Raw genomic sequence first — 20,349 nt, 5'->3', positions numbered from 1 at the left:
TCTTGGGGATCTTCCATGAGCACCCATGGCAGCAACTGGCTGCTTACAGAGACAGGCTTTTGGCTTGAGCTGGTTTGGTGGGTCGTAACTTCCTAATCGCTCTGGTCGTGTTCCAAGGAGGGCTATCAATTGAGAAGGAAAAGTTGGGGTGTGTGGGAGGTTAAATGAAGTTGTAGTAGTGACAGTTGAAGTAAACACAGTCAAACGGTGGAGTTAGGGCATGGAGGGGTTCTCCTCAATGAAGAGAGCTTGAGCATGAGCCGTCCCTTCTGAGCCTCTTGGCTTAATTGACTCAATTGAACGAGTCCCTGCTTTGTGGCTTAGTCTGACAGCGTTAGGTGGCACATGCTAAATCTCTCCATGATCAGTATGCTTTAAGAAGTGTCCTGTGCTGCAGGAAACAGGTGCTCTAGTAAAGGCTTCTTCCCGCATGTGTACACTCTGGTGCCTTCTTTCCTCGTGCTGTTCCATCGCTAACTGAGGTGTCCCATGTTTTTGTTTTCCAGTGATTCACTGTAGATGTTCCAGGTGCTTTTCTTTCCCTTCAAAGCGAAGGATAAGAAAACGGCCCCGAGTCCTGACGCTGTTAGTCAGAGCTGTGAGTCCGCTACTGCTTCCCCGCTGTCATGTGCCGTGGCTTCTCTCTGCCACTAGGAGCCAGGACTGCACATGGACAAGGCTGGCTTCTCCTGTCAGCATAACCCTGAAGAAAACCAAAGAATATATGCAGGAATTAATTAGGTTTTTTGCTATCCCAGTAGCAGTTTTATTTCTCAGTACTCAAGCTTAAGAAGATTAGCAATAACATTTGAGTGCTCTGTGTAAATTTTCTGGGGAATTATCCTGCTAGGTCCCTGTGGCTGACCAAATCAGCTTGGTTTGGCACCTCTTGCCTTCATGATGATTAGGCAGGTAACGAATTATGATTAACTTGTGATTAGTTACCTATCTAAAATTAGATTGCAAAGAACTATTTTTTCTGGTGGTCCCTTTATTTTAGTAACAATTATTTTACGCTCCCCCCTTGCAGGTGCACTCGCATCTTAAATACCTTGTGGATAATCATGCTAGTGTTTGGGCATGTGCAAGTTTCCAGGAGATATGGCCTTCTCCAAACAATCTGAAGATGTTTGAAAGGTAAGCTTTAAGAATCAAGTTTGTCTGGTGTTGCAGAGGAGGATGTGTGAAGGTGGATATAGAGTTCTAATCAGTCTTCGCTGCAAGTGGGGCATCTGACTTTACCTTTTTATAGAAGTCTTTGCTTAGGGTGATGAAGAATTGTTGCTTTCATGTCTAAGCTGCAGTTTATAACCGTTGTCTCTTTAACTGGAGCAGGGCCCATTGCATATGCTGAAGTTATTTCTCTTTAAGGGCATTAATAGTCCATATGGGAACATAGCAGATCAACTAAAGCCTGCTATTGGCGCTTCCATATGAATGTGCAAGTGAAAACAGGCTCAAGAGCATCACCATATCTCTGAGTTGGTTTGGCCACTTCTTGTGCAAACCAGTGTATTGAAAAGGATGTAAATTTCAGTACGAAAACAAGCGAAGTTTGAAAGGGTGATATTAAATCTGCTTAAAAAGGAGGGAGAGCATCTTTTTATCCATCCGATTTGAAGGGGATCCATCAGTTTAATTGTCATGACAATTGTTTTGCTTCTGACTGTTGCTTCTTTGATGCACGTACTATGTTTTCACTGAAGACGACTATTATGTGCACATCAGTTTGGAAGGGAGGAGCACAAGGGCTTGATGCACCTCCTTGAGGGTAGAAGTACCAAAATGTGTTATTGCATTCTGGCGCTGGGGATGTTGCATGGGAATGGGAAATGGTTCCTATGAGTTTTCCACTTATCCTGGACATTGGCATACGGAAGGGTTGCAGCAAGAAAAACTTGACTTAAATAATAAAAAATCATAACTTATGCTTAGCTTCTGTAGTGAAAGCACATATGCTTTGGTTGGTGATCACCAGACTCACAGCCTGGCCTCCACTGAAGTAACTGGTTTGAGATGTGGGCCTGGAAGCACCTACTGATTTTAACCTCAAGTATCTTCTCTGTTTCCCATTCAGGGCTGCTGAAAGGGGTAACTTTGAAGCTGCTGTGAAGCTGGGGATAGCGTACCTGTACAATGAAGGCTGTAAGTGTGGAAGCTTGTTCTACTTGGGTCTTTGGAGAAGATGGTGTGATAGAAGGAGATACAGATGAGCTAAAGGCTTATTTATAGATAACAGATCAGACTAATTGTCTCATTGTAACATTGGCACTTTCACTGGCTGCTTACAAAGCTATTTCTCCTGCATCTCAAACATTGATGCTTCTGTACCTGGGCCCTAGAGCAGTGACGTTCAGAGCCAGCTTGCTGCCTGCAGTGTCTGGTTACTATCGTGCCTCTTCAGTTTTAGCTTTCAGTGCAGCTCAAGCACTGGCCGCTAAGCTGCCAGGTGTTAAGTGATGTGTTGTGCACAGGCCTTTTAGAGAAGTAGTCAATGCGTAGCTTATGAATTCGTGTTTAGAAGTTACCCTTTGTAAACTCCTGATCAAACTTGGCTGCTTACCTAGTCTGATAGAAGTAACAGAAGGGACTGTCAGCCGGCAGTAGGGGCCTCCTTGCAGAGAGGGCTGGCAAGGCAGGTGACTTGCATACCGATTTGCTTGTACGCTGGCAGGAATTAACATCTCTTTGCCTCTTGGTATTTGCAGAACACCCCTCTGCCCCAGCTTAGGGTCGTATGTTCCTAAAGACTGATTGTAGCAAGACTTTTCTTCTTTTGCCATCTCCATGATTTAAGGCTCTAAAGGGAAGACACTGTTCAGTCTTTTCTTGGTGGTGTCCTACTGTCTGTCTTGGCCTGACTAAATGCCAAGCACGCGTTGTGAATAAACTCAAAACTATTTCTGACTTTCTTTTGTTCAGTGTCCATCTCTGACGAGGGTCGTGCAGAAGTGAATGGATTAAAGGCATCTCATTTCTTCAGTCTGGCGGAGCGTTTGAACCTGTGCGCAGCCCCATTTATCTGGCTTTTTATCCGTCCTCCCTGGTCCTTGAGTGGAAGCTGTTGTAAAGCTGTGGTCTACGAGAGTCTCAAAGCAGAGTGTCAGCTGGAGAAAGTAAGATTTCTTTCTGACCTCAACTTTAACGTAGGCTAGTAGCTGCATCTAGTTATTTTGGAAAAAATATTTCTGTTTCCCCAAGGGGCTCCTATGCTTTTGTTGCTTAAATGACTGTGGATCAATCGTTTTAATTAATTTATTGCCAAACTACACTTGGTATATCGTGAGTGCCAGAGGCCTGTACTGTCTCTTCTGAGAGATTCAGTACTGTCTCAAAGATCACAAAACATTGAGAGAAGCAAGGGGGAGGAATGACTGAAAGGCAAGCAAGATTGTAGTCTGGAATTACTAGCAAAAATTGCTATTGTTCTTTGTTTATCTTTAACAATGCTTTATCTAATACTTTCTTCAGGCTCAAAAAGGATCTATTCTCCACTGCCTGGCTAAGGTCTTGAGTCTCTTTGAGGTGAGCAGTGTTTCTAATTTGATGTGTTTGGGTACTTTTTGGTGATGCTAATGTTATTTACCCTGATTAAAAAAAAAAAAAATCAGCCAAAGGCTGTTATATTCCTCGAGTGGCCTAGGAATTTCTGTTCTCGTGAGTTTAATGTACTGGCTGTTTAAAGGAACATTATCAACCTAGTTTATTGAATTTTACAAACAGTAAAGTTAATTTGGGCTTGATCATGGGCTTGCAGTGTTTCGAGGTCTCAAAGGAAGCCTTCCAGTCATAATGCATGCCCATAAAAAACAAATCCTTCAGTGGCAAGCAAGCCAAAAAGCTTTTGTCTAGCTGAGGAAAACCGCTGACTGCTTTCTGCGCCTGGATCCTCAAATGCCAGCGCGGAGTGGATGCGGGAGCGCCCCTCATAGTCTGAAGGGGACTTGCAGCTGGTTGATTCTGCTCTGTAGCTTCTGAAGTATTTTGATCTGGCACCCAGTTGGCTGGACAGCCAAAATACCGTCATGCCTTTTGTTCCTAGGATGAAGAAAAAAGAAAAGAATCCCTTGAAATGTTTGAAGAGTCTTCAAGGCAGGGTTGTTTAAACAGCTCCTACCTCCTTTGGGAAAGTAACAGAAAGGCTGCTGTAAGTGGTATTTTTTTATCTCAAAACAACTTTTCACTGTAACTTTTGGCCCTCTGTTATGTGCAATGAACACACACAGAAGGAAATCGCTGTTCCTCAGAGCTTACCCTCTTCCTAAACAAGGAGAGCACTAAGAACTCTCTCAAATGAGCTTTGGTGTTTTGCCTTGGTGTTTAACGTAAGTTTGTCTACGAGCAGTTGTAGCTGAGGTGCAAGCAGAAGTTCCTTTATACTAACTCTGCTAAAGGCGTAGGCACTGCTGGCTAGTGACTATATGGCTCCTTGGGAACAGCAGCGGGGAGACGGCCTGCGTTGTCATTAATAAACCTGCCAAAGCTCTTGTGTTGGAATCCCGAGTGATGTGTCTCGTTGCCTGTGAGACCTTGGGCAAGAACTGAAGAAAGTGTCCTAAAAACAATGCTCTCGTCGTGATGAGAAACAGACTGGTTGCTGAAATATTCTATGTACCCACAGGCAGTGGGTTTTTTCCTCCGGATATTAATACTACAATCCTTCTGTTTGTTGTGTAAAGGTAATGGGTTTTGAAATCTGTTTACATTCCTCCCTGTAGATGTCAGATCCTGGCAGATACCTCCAAAGTCTCAGGAAGCTACGGGACTACGCAGCAAAGGGCTGCTGGGAAGCACAGGTAAGACTGACTTTTCCCATGAAAACTGTTTTCATTTGGTCTTTCCTATGCTGTCCTTGTGGGCTTAGACTTCTCTCTTTAGAAGCAGAGTCAAAATTGCTGAATAATATCTATGTATGTGTGCGTGTATTTACTCTGCAAATCCCCCTCTTTTGGAAAATACTGCATATCTGTGGCACAACCCAAGTAAGGATGCATCTTTTGATGGACTGAAAAGCCTACCCCCAAATCATGTGTGCATCCAACATTTAAGCCAAACTAAGAACTACCGATTCTGTTACCTTTCAAGCAGTTAGTCACGTTCACTCTCTGTTTTCAGCAGCAAAATTACAGAACCGTCCTGTGCTGCTTTAGTTTGCATATGCATAAAAAAATCCCCAACTTTCTTTTGTGTTCTCTCTACTACAGATAGCTTTAGCCAAAGCTTGTGGGAATGGAAACCAGCTAGGATTAGAAGCAAAATCTTCCAGTGAAATGGTGTCTCAAATCTTTCAAGCTTCCCTTCCTATCAGCAAGCAAAGTATCTTCACTGTGCAGAAAGGAATGAATGAAACCATGAGGTAAAAACTCATATCTGGGAGTCAGGCTGTACAGCAGAAACCAGGGCCTGTTTCCCTCTACATCTGTAGAGGGAAATAAATCCAGAAAGAGGTCTGTTGGAAGATGGCATCTTTTGCTTTACTCTTCTGTGATGCATTATGTACAATCAGAGAAACACGTGACATTTTGCAAAGAGGAAGTATTAGAGCCCTTATTTCAAGCCCTGATGAAGCACTGGAATGAGGAGTGTAATGTCTTGCATCTGTCAAGGCTAATGAGCACTTCAAGAACTAGAGGCAGTTTGACTCGTTGGAGGTATAGTTACTCTCCAGTTATCTTGGGTGGCCTTTAGCCTCCTAGCTGATATGCCCCTACCCCTTTCCTTGTGCCTGTTAATTACAGGTTAGCTTCTAACTCCATTTCACAGACAACTTAAGAAGACAGTTGATCCTTCAGAGGGTAACAGGCCTCTGGTTGAAAGTCCTTATCTCAGTGCAACGTGTCATTATTCTGAAAATCCTTTTGGTTTAATTTCTTGGTTGGAGCTTTTGAGTGGAGAAGAGGCTCGGTAACTGGGTGTGGGGAAGGTGTTCAGCACGGGTTTGGGTGGCTTCTAACTGCACAGAGCATCTCTTTCCTGTCTAGGTACATCCTGATTGATTGGCTGGTAGAAGTGGCTACCATGAAAGACTTTTCTAGCCTGTGCCTTCACATGACAGTGGGATGTGTGGATCGTTATTTGAAGCTGAGACCTGTACCTCGGGCTCGACTACAACTTTTGGGAATAGCCTGCATGGTCATTTGCACACGGTAGGGGTTCTGACCGGTGAACAGAGGTGGTTATTGTGATCACTCAAATTTAGTTTCTGCGGCTCAAGCTTTTTTCCCCCCTTGCTAATAATAATACTAGAAAAAAAAATCTTGGGCTTCCCTCTGCATTGCTTGAACTGTGTTTGCATAAAAACACTCAGAATCTCTGCAAACAAGACACAAAATGTTATTTCTTTAACATATTTTTGAATATGAAAAAACTCTGTAGTGGTGGATTGGTCTAAATGCATTCCATCAGCAACTGAAGTCTTTCATGCCATACTAGCATGAGTAATTCTGTAAGGAACAACTGCAGTGGTGTTGTTACCTAGCTTAGTCTGGTATGCTCAGAGGAACAGCACAGTGTGGTGGAAAATTATAAATCTGTGTTAGTTCCCTTAATATCTTGGGTCTTAACCTAGGTGAGGTTTCATAAATGAGGAATTAGGAATGTTCTAGTAGTAGGTGGTTCCAGCTTAAAGGTGAAATAAATGAAGAGCTGCTCTTTCTTTCTTTCCTGGTCAGTACCTGGGAAAGGTCCTTATGAAGTTCTTTAACTCTTTGGTCATCTTGGGTGCATTTATCTGCTGCAAAACCAGGAGTGCGCGGGTGCAGAAATTCCCTTTCTTCTGGGGTTAACGGTTAATAATATTTAATATTGCAGTTTCATCAGCAAAGAGATCTTGACAATACGGGAAGCTGTGTGGCTAACGGACAACACCTACAAATATGAAGACTTGGTCAGAATGATGGGCGAGATAATTTCTGCCCTAGAAGGAAAGATAAGGGTGAGTTTGGAAAGTGGATGAAATATTTCACCCCTTGGGCTGCTACTGAAGTCAGGCTGTTGTAACTGGCACTTCTTATCTAAGATGTTGGGGTTTTATGCAAGTGTCCTCAATCAGCTGTGGACAGCATGCAGATGCAAAACCCTCTGCCTTTCTGTAGAGATTAAAACTTAAGTTTTAAGAGGCCATTTATTCTTTCACTGGAGAGTGTTTCAATGTCCATGTAGTAGTTAAAAAAGAAAACGGGGGGAGGTGTAACGAAAACAGCATCTCCTGGAAACAACTGTTCTAAATGCTTGGTGCTCGTCTTGTATCACCAACCTCTGTTCTCCTTATGCACCAGATACCAACCATTGTGGACTACAAAGAAGTATTGTCACATGTAGTCTCTCTGGAGAGAAGAACTCTTCACCTGTACAGCTTCATCTGTGAACTATCACTCTTAAACACAAGCCTTTGCGTGTACTCCCCAGCTCGGCTGGCTGCTGCAGCGCTGCTGCTGGCGAAGATACTGCACAGGCAAGGTAAGGAGCAGCCTCTTCCGTGGAGCTGCAGCAGGGCATGCCAGTCTGCCGTGTCCTTTTAGGGAGGTTTTGGGGGGTTTTTTTGGTGTTTCTATGTCTTTAGGCAAGATGTCCCAATCACTCTGGGGGGAGGAGAGGGCCAAGTCTAAGACTTCATAATGAAGAGTTGTGTTCAGTCTATTTTACCTCTTAATAGCTACAATGAACAAGAGTATTAGCATCAGACTATGCAAGCTTTGTCTTTAAATGCGACTGAAGATTTCTGTACTGAAGTGTAACTTCAGTTTGGCAGGTAACCTATCCTGGAAGCTAGTTGTGAACTTGAACGAGCTGTCTGCAGGCATAAGCTTGTAGAGATCATGATCTTTATCCCATTAAAAAAATCTGTCTGATTACAGAACTACCGAGCTTCATGAAATGGTAATATGTGTTCTCTTCCCCAGCACACCCCTGGACCAGCCAACTGTCTGAGTGCACCGGTTTCTCCCTTGAAGACCTGTTGCCCTGTGTGCTAAGCCTCCACCAAAAGTGGTAATAGTTTTGGAACTCTTCTGGGAGGGCACATGAGTACTTGGACTCCGGCTTGTTGCAGACAGGCTGCATTCCCTACAGTCAGCCCTTCCCAGTGAAGGGCGTGGGTTTGGGAAACTGCCTTGCTCCCCTGCCACAAGGCACGAAGGCCTGGGCGCCAGCTTGGGGGCAGCGGTTCTGTTTCTCACAACTGGTAGTGGTCCTGGGTTACAGAAAAGGTGATGCTCTTTTGAGGCTTAACAGCTTTCAGCTTGCCAAACAGCACTACTTTCAGAAGACCTCAGCTGGCTTATTGGTGAGCTTCAGAAGGAGTTCCAGTAGCAGAAGTAGCTCATTTTTTAAAGAGTACAAGGCAAATATCTTGTTTACCCTAAGGAACAGAAAAGGAATTGGATGCTCACATGCTTGGGAACCAAGTGTCCTGGCTACTGCTCAGCAGTTCTGCTCAAACACCAACTTCCTTAGCACAGAGCAGAGATGGACAGAGGGAAAGTACTTAAGTTGGCGGGGTTTGTTAACATTGTTTCCTATAATCCATCCTAAGATTGGGGCTTTAATCTTTCCAGTTTCCACGACGATGTCCCAAAGGATTACAGGCAGGTGTCCTTAACTGCAGTGAAACAACGATTTGAAGATGAGCGTTATGAAGAAATAGGCAAAGAAAAGGTGGGTTAGCTCTTTGCCTTCATTTGCTGATGTCTGACACCGAGACCAAAGCTACCATATGGGACGATGTAGTAAACTTCAAATCATGGGAAGTGGGTTCTGACTCCAGACTTCTGGAGGACAGAATATCTAAATAAAGTGTTTTAAAGTGTTTTAAACTTGATCTGCGGGGACTATGACTGCTCTGTTTGAGTACGCATGGGAAGAACTCACTGGGATAGATTTCTCCTAGAAAATAAAGATAAATAGGCTCCTTCTGGCTATTTATTCCTTCTGGGAAATCTCATGGTCTAATTCTTACTGGCTCTTTGATTTTTTTAGATGATGAGTTACAGCCAGCTCTGTTCACTGCTGGGTGTGAAACAGGAGGACCCGGAGCCCAGTCCCTTGCACACGAACGTGGTGGAAATCCAGACTTTCCTTAGCTCTCCCTCTGGAAAGAGAACTAAAAGGCTAGTATAACTCATCACTGTAAAGGTCTCTGAAGAGTAGTGTGAGCCTCTCCTCCTCTCTGGTACCCTGAGGTGTTGTTCTTACAGAAAAATTGATCAATATTTAATTACCTTGACATACCTATTAAAGGAGCCAGAAAAGAAGACTTGGCTTTTAATGTGTGACTTCTGGATTTTCTTACTACAGGAGGAGGGAAGACAGCATTCAGGATGACAGAGGCAGCTTTGTGACTACGCCCACAGCGGAGCTCTCCACCCAGGAGGAAAGTCTTCTCGATAACTTCCTAGACTGGAGTTTAGATTCCTGCTCTGGTTATGAAGGTGATCAGGAAAGTGAAGGCGAGAGAGATGGAGATGGTGAGGGTTTCATTCTTATAAAAAGCAGACAAGAGAATTAAAACTGTCTTTTCATCTTTGCTTAAAACTGTTCCTCAGGCAACAGAAGCCTGAGCTTTCAGCGGAAGACCCGTTGGAAAAACTCTTCCCCTTCCCCAGTGGTTATAATTGTTAAAACTATTTTGGAGGTGTATATCTGTTCTCTTTCTCTCTGCTGCTTCAGAATGTGATGAAGGGGTTTGTAGCTGCTTAGTGTTTCAGAGTGAGACTGTTTTCAGTCTCTGGTAGTGGACCAAATGTGACGAACAGCCCACGGAGTCAGAAACACTGCGTTACCTGTTCGTTTACTGAACAGCTCTTAGTACTGACCCAAACATCCTGAGGGGGGCAGAGTTACGGTTTTAGTAGAGGGTGAGCTTAGTGCTCTACCCTCCCCTCCGTGTGTAAGTAGACACAAGGTTTATGCTCTTGCTTGGTTTTTTTTCTGCCTGATTCTGTGCTGAATGCCTGCTTGGTGTTGCCCAAATCAAAACTAACCTTTTCCTTTTATCACTCCACAGTGACAGGTCCCAGTGGGATCTTGGACGTGACGGTGGTGTACATGGATCCTGCGGAGCACTGCTGTCAGGACTCCAGTGACGAAGACAACCTCGCCGCAGAGTGGGCCGGGCACGCGGCACCGCTGAGGGAGGCTAAGCTTCTGGATGACGCTCGCAGCCTTTCAGCATATCTCACCCCAAAAAATCCCAGCCTGGAAGGGAGCTCAGGCTACTCTTCTGTCAACAGTGCCAGTCCTACATCTTCTGTAGAAGGCAGCCTCAGAGTACCTCTCAAACCTACCTCAGCACTGTCTCTCGGCAGTGCCACGAACAGGGAGCCATGCCTGCCTCATTACTTGGAATCATGTTTACAGTCAGTCTGTGCCAGGCCTAGTGACAGCAAGCGTGACAGAAGGCAAGTCAAGCGAAAAAATGTGGCAGAACACAGTGAAGAAAGGGTGAACTTGGGCTTCTTAAGCCTCTGATTTCTTCATGCTCTTTACTTTCCTAGGGTTCCTGGAAACAGTATTTCTGTTGTAGTCATACAGGGATGATAGTGAATAATCGTCAATACCTCCAAAAAGAGCCCTTCCCCTCAACTTTGCCTGCACCTATCTTGTAATTCTGTAGCTCACTTCTGGGCTGTCTCTTTCCTTGATAGCTGCCTTTTTAAAGTATTCCCCCTTGTCTGGTCCTCTGCAAATTAAGATTCTTCTCCACATATGAAACTTTATAGCTCACTTTTGTCATACCTCACCAGTTTCTCCTTGGTGGTAGAAAAGAACTTGTCGCGTCCCTTGCTTTGCTGTGAGGCCTGGCACTATAAAAGACAGGAATTGACTTTGGTTCTCAAGTTACTGGATGTAACACTATGCTTGAATTCTTCCACTTGAAAGACCTTTTTGAGGTTGTGCTGCCTTTTCCTTCTGGCCAGGCACCGTCTCACTCAGCTGGTGCTTCCCTCTTCTATGTCTATACTGTTTGCTGCACTGATACAAGGTTTTTATGGATACAATCAAGAGGTAAATGAGGGCTCACTGCAGCTCTGAGCTCTTCTTACCTACTTCTCCGATGGTTTTTAACCCCATTTGTCTCAGGCTCTAGTTGCCATGTTTTCCTTGCCTGAAAGAAATCTTCCTCCTGTGCCTTAACGCTTCACTGCCCCGTAGGACATAAAGTGATCTCTGCGCACTGTCAGTCTCTGCTGGTTGCGCTGCCACCTCCAGCCAGTGGCTCCATTTCACTTCTGTCTCGCACAGTCTTCCTTGCTCTTTCCATTAGCATGTCCTCAAGGAAAGCACAAATCACTTGAACACTAGAAAGGGGCAGCAATGCCGTAAGGGCAGACAGCTTGTCATACTGAAAGCCCTCACTTCAGCCTTGCTACTGGCTCCTAATCTACACGGGCAGCATATGCTTTTCTTACCTAAAATGAAATCCGTGCTGCTTCAATAACAGTTTGAAGAAACCACCTCCACTGACCTCAGCCTAGCAAGCCTGGGTTAAAGCTCCTTCAGCCTGTGAATGTTAGGAAAACAGCCTTCTCTACAAACAGGTAGCGAGCATGGGAATACCAAGGTACGAGACTTCCAGGAGATGTCACTGACTTGAACACTGGAACTGGACTCCATGACTCTTCCTTTATTTAGAAGTTACTGTGGCAGATGGCAACAGTTCAGATACACACAGAGTGTAGTGACTTTTTTTATAAAACTTTTTTTTTTTAATATAGATGGCTCCCTGTCTTACTTCAATGACTGTATCCCACTCACCTACTTCACTGGCTTGGGGGACTCATGGGATGTTTGGGGATGAAGCCAGAGTTTAGCTCTGAGCCAAGTTCTTACAATTACATGGCAGGTGGGACTGCCTGTAAGGTATTTACATTAACAGGAGGAGCTGGGAGAACACCCAGCACAGGGCTCAAACCACCAGCACAGCTCTACAGCAGCCCCAGGAGAGCCTAGAGAAAGGCCTTGAATGTGCCAAATAACCAACTAACAGCAGCCTTGGGTGCTTGTCCACAAAGTTTATTACAAAACTATGTACTGCCACTGTAGTTTAAAAAAAAAAAATATATCCCTGATTTAGTTTTTCTATGCCAAGCTTCACCCTTCTTCCAGTGGCTACGTTGCAGTTCTCCAGCGACTGCTTCCAATGACTTGCCATACAGGAGTGTCTTCACATTGTTACGGCAGTGGCTCCAAATTCAGCATTAGGTCACATTAAAATTGGAAGAAAACACTTATAAAAACCTCTCTCCATTCTAAAACAGGTAGGTAAAAGTTAAATATCTGCAGGAAAGGCTGCATGCTGCAGAAAGCTTTGCACACTTTTCCTGTGCAAGTTTTCTTGATCTGAAAGAAAAGGCACAATATAGGAACATTGATCAGTTCAGTTCCTTCCCAGGAAGAGTAAATTAGGTGATGAGGAGCTAGCTCAGTCTTCCTGGGGCTTGCTGCTTAATCCAGCGGCCTTGGCTGGTGCAGCCCTGGACTAAAACCAGATCTGTCTGTATCAAGCCTCAATCTTGGAGGTGCCTCATGAATAAAACTGAGCACATGGGCCGAGAGAGCCACCACTTACTGCCACAGGCTGGAGGCAACAGAAGCAGAACTAGAAGCTACTTTCTGAAAAGAAAAAGCAAAAGAGAGAGCCCAGAGCCTTGGTTCTTTTTAAAAAAAATGAAAAAAAGGACCGGGTTGCATCAGTCTGCGTTTTGCTAGCACCTCCATACCCCTGCAGACTGTTCAGCCTTTCCTGTATTAACCCTTGTATTCCTCCAGGGATAAGTATTTCCAGAAAAAATTGAGGAAACCTATGCTGTAACACAGGCTAAACCTAGCTTTGTGTAGCACTGGACTGATCCCTTAGTAGGGAACGCTGAAGGGCCGGTGCCCCCTCCTCCCTCCCTCCCTCCACGTGTCAGGAGGTGCCCCTAGGCCTCCCCAGGAGAGATCTCAGACCACCCTGCTCCATCCTCACCTCCTGCTCCCAGCAGGACAGGGGACAAGCGCTTTGTGCCCCTGCAGTCTGAACTACTGGCACTTACTTAGGGCACCACTTTGATATCCACAGAGTCATAAGCTGAAGCTTTCATCTTTTCCAGTGGCTTCTTGAAGAGCTGCCGCAGAGCCTCGTAGTCAGGCTTCTCGTCATACTCCAGTGCCATTACTTGCTGCAGGTAGCTCTGAAGGGCATCTGCAAAGCAAGGAACATCACTGCATGGAGCAGCACAGCAACCCCAGCTGTGCTCACAGAGCTGCCAAACGGCCCGCTCGGGGCACCCTCCCTGTAGACAGCTCACCTACCGGCCCGGGCTAGTGGCAGAGAGCGGAAAACAAAACCAAAGACTAACATGAAGCTCAAAGACAGGATGAGGAAACAACCTCTGGCCCCAAATACTGCATTTTTAAAGCCACTAGAACATTTGTCTCTTCAGCAAGGCTCATGAATACAGAAAACAGGTAGCAGCCCTCCTCGTTTCGCTGTAAAGAAAACATGGAATTTGTTCACAGGAGGAGCTCGGCAACCAGTCTGTGCAATGCCTGGTCACCACTGCCAGTGGAAGCCACCCTGGACTAGCACCCCAGCACAGAGAAGGTTCTAGCTTCAGGTACAGTCAATCCTCCCTCCCCAAGTCCCGCTGTTGCAGGGAGCGAGCCCATACCTGGAATGGATCTCTGCCTGAAGCACAGTCGGAGAAGACATTTCACATCCTTTTTGTACCTGGAATAATCAGTGCAGAGTGCTGTCAGATGAGAAGCAGTGGAGCAGGCACCCCAACAGCCTGTCTTTGGCAATAGGGACAAAAAAAAAAGGCTGAATTCAGATGGCCACGTTCTGAATGGAGCAGAAATCAGGGCTCATCAAACGCCCTTTGGTCAGGCTCAGCCTTTACAGTGGGATTTACCCACGCCCCAATAGCGTACTATGACCAAGTGATTTCTCTTCAGTCACAACATCTCCCTCACTGTTTTCTGCTGAGCATTTCCCAAAAGAGTAGATGATTTCTCCTACTTTTCCTTCTTTTCCATCACAGTTTCTACTTTGTCCAGCTCATCAGACCAGGGCAAGAAGCCAGAGAGCCATTTCAGAAGACAGTAGCCCAGAGATTCCAAGTCACTCCGGCGAGACGGTCCTGATGGGAAGGAAGAGATATTCACATGTGAAAAAATAAGAGTCTGGGAGCCATCTCAGAAGAGGCCTGGGCTAGCAAGGCAAAGCGAAGGCAAGCACGGCCTCCAGCACTCACTGCACAACCCTGGAAGTCTCTATCTGAGGTGCCCCGTCTGTAAAACAGGCAGCCTCATGAAGGGGCACAAGTCTAAAGAGCACAAGTAAAGAAATGCAAGAGCTTCGTTAAGATGTGCTCTAGGATACCGATACTTCTGGGAGCCTGCTAACTCATCCAGCCTCTGGAGGAAGATTCGCCCAGTCTGAACAATAGGAGAGAACAGTCACATCCCAGCCAGGAGAGGAACTGGCTAATTTAAATGCCTTTCCAGCCCTCACCGCTTCAAGGTCAGAGCACAGCCTGCTGCAAATCTGTTTTGGGCAGGGATCCAGTCTGGCTTGAAACAGATCCCTGCTAAGCCAGCACAAAGCGGCCCTGTTTTCTATTCCTCGCACATCTGCAGCAGCCAAGGCTCCAGATGGAGCAGGAACATCCCTGCACCTCTTGCTGCAGTCGCCCAGTGACCTGGCAAGTCCCAACACAGCAGCCCAGGGAGAGGCAAGGGGAAACAGCCCAAGCAGGAACTTGGATGCATGCGAATGCCTGGAAAGCAGCAATAATAGAAATGCCAGCGGGGAGCCCTAGCTCCAGAGAGCGCTGCCACAGTGACAGCTCCAGCTGAGCTTGCGTCAGGAACCAAGACTCACCTGCTCCCTTGTGGCTGTCCAGACTGATAAACTCTATCGTGCCTTCGTGAGGGGTCCTGCTGCCTTCGCGCTGAGCCACGTGCTTCCCTTCTGGGCAGTAACGGAACGCAAAGCAATAGCCCGCTAAGATCACCTAGAAGACATTAAGAAGCAGGCATCTGAGCGTGCGTGGTGTGAATTGTGTTTATAGTGCATCCTGCACCGCAGCACCTGCTCGAGCACTGCACAGACTGCACCGCTGCCCTGCCCGCAGCAGGCACCCGGGTGCTGCTCTGTCCCGTTTCACCAGCCCACCTTCACTGCTGTTTCCTCGCAGCGCTGCTCCGGCTCCCTACCTGCGTGAGGTCTGCTGGGTTCAAATAGACGTTCTCAGCTGTGATGTCCCCATGCACGTACTCATTTTCATGAATGTACTCCAGGCAGTCCAGCTAGGAGTAAAGAGAAGAGGCGAGCGTATCAGACCCAGGCAGCCTCCTTCAGCACCCTGGCTATCACTGAGCTGGACCCTCCCCAGCTCCCCGCAGCGGCATGGAGCAGCACAAAAAGCACCATGTCTCACAGCCTCCAAGTGTCGGGTTTCTCGCATTGTCCTTACCCCAAATTCCTTCAAGGTGACATACTGCTCAAAAGATGCTACTCAAGTTTACAACAGGCTTGAGAGATGCTACTTAGAGACACCAGCCAAACCCCTGGCTCAGCTTTAAAACACCTTTGAAAGATCCAGAAGAAAGTTATAGGTTTCTTCTGAAAAAGTCTTAGGAAGTACTGGTTCTCTACCTACCAGCCGGACTACAAGCTGAAAAGCTGCCTTCTCCCTCAGTAGATGCAGGCCATCGTTCAGAATGGACTGAAGAGTTCGCCCTAAGTCAGAGAACACCAAAAACCTACAAGAGACAAGGGCTCAGTGTGTAGCCATACCTACCCGATTTGGAAACCCTGCAACAGACGCTCGTCAAGCAATCTGCCTGGATTAGACCCCCTCCTTCAACTCGAAGCTGACCTGGGCAAACATTTCCTCAACTTTTGATAACAGAAAAGAAGAGACATGCTGATCAAACACTGCCAAGTCCAAGTGCGGCAGATGTGCAGTCTGAATCTTCCCATTACGTTAATATTAAAGGCAGGAGAGTAAGGTCCCCTGGCCTGAGGGGCAGAAGCAGCAAAAGCAATGACTGCACCAGCAACACAAGGACAGAAGGAAACAAGGACAAGGAGAGGGGCAAACCATTTGTTAATAAAAGGGAGAGGAGCAGTGCATGAGGTTAGGAGCCCAGGGAGCAATGAGAAAAGGAATAGCAGACGGCAAGGAGAGAAGAGGAAAAGCCCAAGAAGATGGCAGCTGGGGACAAAAGAGCTCAGCTCTGCCCTTGCAGAGTCACCTCACCTGTAGCTATCTGCATGCAGTCCAAAGCCAACGCAATTGGGGATTCCCAGCAACGGCACAAGGTGCCCCTTCTTCCACTTCTCCACTGGAAGGGGAGAGAAGAGGAGAGAGTGTGGCAGACGCTGCTGAGGAGCTCAGTGAAAGACGCCCTTGACCCGAAGGCCTGCTCTGCCCTGGGCAGCTCACAGCAGGAAGCCTCATGCCAGTTCTGTCCCAGAAACGCCAGCCTGATGTGCTGGGGTACTGGCATGTCAATGCACATAGCACTGCAGGGCAAGAGTAAGACGGAAAGGATGCTGGGGATACCAGGGCAGGCTAAGGCACGTGGTTGCTAGAGGGCTAGGGAGAAGAAGAAGGGGTCAGAGAGAGGGATGGAGAAGCAGATATTTAGTCCTCCCAGAAGTGCAAGCTTGACATGAATTCCTCCATCACCCCTGCTCAAACGCCTGCCTGCGTTTTCTGGTCAGCTTCGCTCTTGCTCGGGTTTTTGGGTCAATGGAGTAAATCCCAGAGAGCAGCTGCCAGCAACGCCCATGGAAGGGGCAGAGGAGAGGGAGCCAAGGCAGGCCAGGCTGCGGGGCTCAACAGCCACCGCTGAGATCAAGACAACGCGTGGGTAGAGCAAGAAAGCTTCAAAATGCCAGCACTGCAGTGTCCTAAGGTACACTGAGACTCCCAGGAGAGCAGGTTCTTTGGCCAAACTTCTCAGCATTCTGGCACCAACCAAGCAGTGAATTCGTTTATTCCAGCCTGGCCTTCTGGGAGACTCACACAGCCGATGAGAGCGCGATGCCAGTTTTCCTAACAGGCAGCCTAGTCCTTGCCCTTCCAAGAAGCACCAACCTGTGCCTGCCTTCGCAGCTCGTTGGAAGAAGTTCTGTTCATTGTAGATCTTGCCATCTTTGACATCCTAAAGGGAACGGGAAGGAGGAGCATTACTTCAGCCACACACACCCTGCTAGAAAGGGAAACTTGGGCAAGACTGCTACACGACCTTCACTACGCATTTTAAAGAAAGCAACAACCCGTCACCCTCCCCAAAAAAAAAAAAAAAATCAAATACCAGATCAGCAACAGAGCTGAGAACAGGGCTCAGGACTTTTGGTTCGCTACTCAGCGCTGTGCCCAACAGCCATATAACCTCTGAGCATCAGCACAGAACAAGGGAGCGGCCGTCTCACGTTGGATGCTTCAGGCACTACCGCTTAGAACCATGGGTTAAACCCATCTAGACAGTGCAGGCCACCTGGCAACCAGAGCAAGTGCTAGTCCCAGCGCTATTATTTTAAAAGGAGACAGGGGCGACCTCCTTATCCACAACACAGATGAGGCTATTGCTGCAAACAGGCAAGTCCCAACGAAGAACTGTAGCATGTTAGTCTGGCTGTCAGGAAGCGAGACAGGGAAGTCTGTGACATTCAGGTCTCTGGGCAGCGTGCTGACACCTTACAACCCATCTTTTTAAACCCACAAGCATTACTGCCCTTTTCCTACTGCTATTATCGAGTGACCTGAAATGCATATACAGTCAATACGTGTGTATTTGCCTACGCACACACGTGTCTGTGTATACATATACATAGCATACTGCAGGCTAACTTGGGACAGATGCTATTAGGCATGGGAGGAGGCAGCAGTTTTATTTTCTGGCTGGTTTGATACCAAAGGCCCTGCCCACAAATGGCCAAGGCAGCTGGAGGATCAGCAGGCTCCAGGCACCACAGACGACCACGTTCCAGAGGATATTTTATTCTGCACCTTGCCCAGTGAGCCGATCTGAACCTCAAACCCAGGAGCCAAAGCGCTCTCGCGTGCCGTATATCACGCTGCGCAGTCCTCTGCTGCCACGATGCTGGGCTGCACCGTCAGACTACTGAGCAAAACGCCAGAAGATGCCGAAGGTGCAAACCAGAGGAGTTGGGAGCGTGGCGTACAGAAGTGATTACAGTTTCCCAACTAGTTCTAGTTTTGTGGCACTTAACTGTCTTTTCTCATGGACGCCGTGCTCTTTCTCCATCCTCTCAAACCCCTCTTCTCTGACAAAAGGGAGAGGGATTTTTCAAGAGCGGGCACCACCAGCTCCCGCCCAGAGGCATTATTCAGCACTGGTCTTCCCACAGACAAGCAACCCCCAGGAAGCCACAGCAGACGAGAAAAAAAGTCTTTCTGCTCTGGTTTGCGAGTTACTGGAAATCAATCACCTGAATTTCCATTGCAGAGCCACTGTTGCTAGAAATAGCACATTTCTGGAGAGCCCCACTTATTGGCAAGTGCCTGGAAAGCTGGCTCGGAACTCAAACTGTAATTGCTGTTTGAGTTAAAGACGTGCCCTGGCCTTACAGTCTCTCAGTGCTGGTTCATCACGCTGCCTCAGCATAGCCACCAAATTCGAACCTCTCCAGTTTCCCCAGCCTTCAGCAGCCATACAGGAGAAAAGCAGGTCTGGCATTAATGAGTCAGGATCTCTACCTTACACCACCAAATTCAGTTTGGGAGATTACAGAGCTCGGGGGATTGAAGAGGCAACCTTTTGGGATGAAGGCTTTTCCTTTTTTAATCCTTATACCTGTTTTCTTCCCACCTTTAGTGGAAGAGCCAACTCCTACTGAAATCCAAGCACGACACTCTGAGGAAGTTACATCTGTCCCCTAAGCAAGAAGGGGTCGCTGTGACCACCTTCTCTGAAATCCTCGGACACTCTTAGCCACACAGGCCGAATGGGTCGGGCCCTGGACACAGCACGCTATGCGCTATTCCTTACCCAAACAGATCAAAACTCACAAGTTTGAGGGAGTATCTTTGCTTTTGAGGACAGGTTCCAGATGCTGACTGTGCTGTGGAAGGATGGAACAGATGTGGTTACAGAGGCACGGAAAAGAGGTCAGCCGCATTGCTAAACACAGCCTGCCCAGCTGGCTTTTACTTATCCGCCGCTTCCTTCACTTGGGCTTTGCATCCTCTGGGCCAGCGTCTTCCCAGATTACAAAATAATTCTTACCTTGCTCCAGAAGCACAGCACCCCTGACATGCTTCGAGTGCCGCTCTGCTTAAGTCACAGAAGCATCTAGGCACGGCTACAGCAGTGGGGTGCTTTGGAGGTGGCATGTAAAGAACAAATTATTAGTAGAATCTCAAAGGCACCCCCGAATTCATCTGCTGAGCATTCCCTCCAGCTCACTTTGTAGTTTGTCAAGTCTGTAAGAGGAGCCAAGGTCCCTTCTGCTCCGCGTGAACGTTAAGACTTATAACATGGCCTTTCCCCTCCAAAAAGATTTGCACCCATTACTTGGCCTTGGGGTAGTTTCTCTTCTCTTGCTCTTAGACAGAGTGCTACACACAGGTTACCTGCTGCTCGTCATCCACAAGGTGTTTCTAAAAAAGCACCCTCTGCTACAATAACAACATTTATTTTCTCTTTTTCTAACATCACATCTTTTTAAAGACATTGGGGGATGCCCGGACTTTGTTATACAACAGCATAAGTAATTAAAAATAATCACAGAATCCGGGTTGGAAGGGACCCCAAGGATCATCCGGGCCAACCTTTCCGGGCCAGAGCCCAGCCCAGCCAAGGTGGCCCAGCGCCCTGTCCAGCTGAGGCTTGGAAGTGCCCCGCGTGGCGGAGCCAACCCCTGCCCTGGGGAGATTATCCCAACGGGTGACTGTTCTCATGGGGGAACATTCCCCTCTCGTGTCCAGTTGGAATCTCCCCAGGATAACTTGCACCCATTGCCCCTCGTCTTTGGCTTGTGACTCCTTGTGAAAAGGGAGTCTCCGTCTTCCCTGTAGCCACCCTTTAAAGACTGGTCCGTGGTGATGGGATCCCCTCGGAGCCTGCTCTGCTCCAGGCTGAACAAACCCAGCTCTCCCAGCCCGGGAGCCAGAAAGCCACCTCTTAATCGCTGCTTTCCCGGGGGAACGGGGACCCTGGGGATAAGGGGGCTGCAGCTGCTGGTGTGGGGAGGGGGCATGGCCGGTGCGGCGGCAATGGGACAGGCCTTGCACTGCTGCCCTCTCATCTTGCTTGTGAGGTGTCGTTTTCTTAGCCTGGGCTGTTTCCTTAACTAGGAACCTGGCTTAACGAGCCTGTACTCAGTAG

General features: G+C 47.3%; 2 protein-coding genes and 1 long non-coding RNA gene across 4 annotated transcripts; 1 reads left to right on the top strand and 2 right to left on the bottom strand.

Moving 5' to 3' along the window:
* Nucleotides 1–1,071: 1,071 nt before the first annotated feature.
* On the top strand, nt 1,072–11,821 carry CCNF (cyclin F). Of its 2 annotated transcripts, XM_035895428.1 has the most exons (15): nt 1,072–1,137; nt 2,078–2,145; nt 2,923–3,116; nt 3,472–3,525; nt 4,043–4,147; nt 4,719–4,796; nt 5,205–5,356; nt 5,982–6,146; nt 6,811–6,934; nt 7,278–7,458; nt 7,902–7,989; nt 8,556–8,655; nt 8,977–9,107; nt 9,295–9,480; nt 9,980–10,186. In XM_035895428.1, the coding sequence occupies exons 1-15, from the start codon at nt 1,127–1,129 to the stop codon at nt 10,080–10,082; spliced, it is 1,740 nt and encodes a 579-aa protein (XP_035751321.1). In that variant the 5' UTR covers nt 1,072–1,126; the 3' UTR covers nt 10,083–10,186. The 2 variants fall into 2 exon arrangements, with proteins under 2 accessions (XP_035751321.1, XP_035751332.1); XM_035895439.1 differs by lacking the exons at nt 1,072–1,137; nt 2,078–2,145; nt 2,923–3,116 and having other exon boundaries at nt 3,478–3,525; nt 9,295–9,464; nt 10,004–11,821.
* Nucleotides 3,954–10,069, bottom strand: LOC118452393. Its single transcript, XR_004842173.1, has 3 exons — nt 9,981–10,069; nt 9,229–9,416; nt 3,954–4,038 (listed from the first exon to the last, which is right to left on the bottom strand). It is a non-coding gene; the product is annotated as an uncharacterized LOC118452393 (long non-coding RNA).
* Nucleotides 11,822–12,038: 217 nt separating the features above from the next.
* Nucleotides 12,039–19,980, bottom strand: VRK3 (VRK serine/threonine kinase 3). Its single transcript, XM_035895684.1, has 12 exons — nt 19,977–19,980; nt 19,249–19,293; nt 19,032–19,084; nt 17,094–17,160; nt 16,251–16,335; nt 15,648–15,750; nt 15,202–15,294; nt 14,867–14,999; nt 14,003–14,123; nt 13,653–13,711; nt 13,035–13,183; nt 12,039–12,339 (listed from the first exon to the last, which is right to left on the bottom strand). The coding sequence occupies exons 1-11, from the start codon at nt 19,978–19,980 to the stop codon at nt 13,035–13,037; spliced, it is 912 nt and encodes a 303-aa protein (XP_035751577.1). The 3' UTR covers nt 12,039–12,339.
* Between the last annotated feature and the right edge of the window lie 369 nt (nt 19,981–20,349).

Source organism: Egretta garzetta, unplaced genomic scaffold, assembly GCF_000687185.1.
Source record: "Egretta garzetta isolate BGI_Z169 unplaced genomic scaffold, ASM68718v1 scaffold140, whole genome shotgun sequence".
Classification (NCBI taxonomy): Eukaryota; Metazoa; Chordata; class Aves; order Pelecaniformes; family Ardeidae; genus Egretta; species Egretta garzetta.
This window is presented reverse-complemented; position numbering and strand designations above follow the sequence as displayed.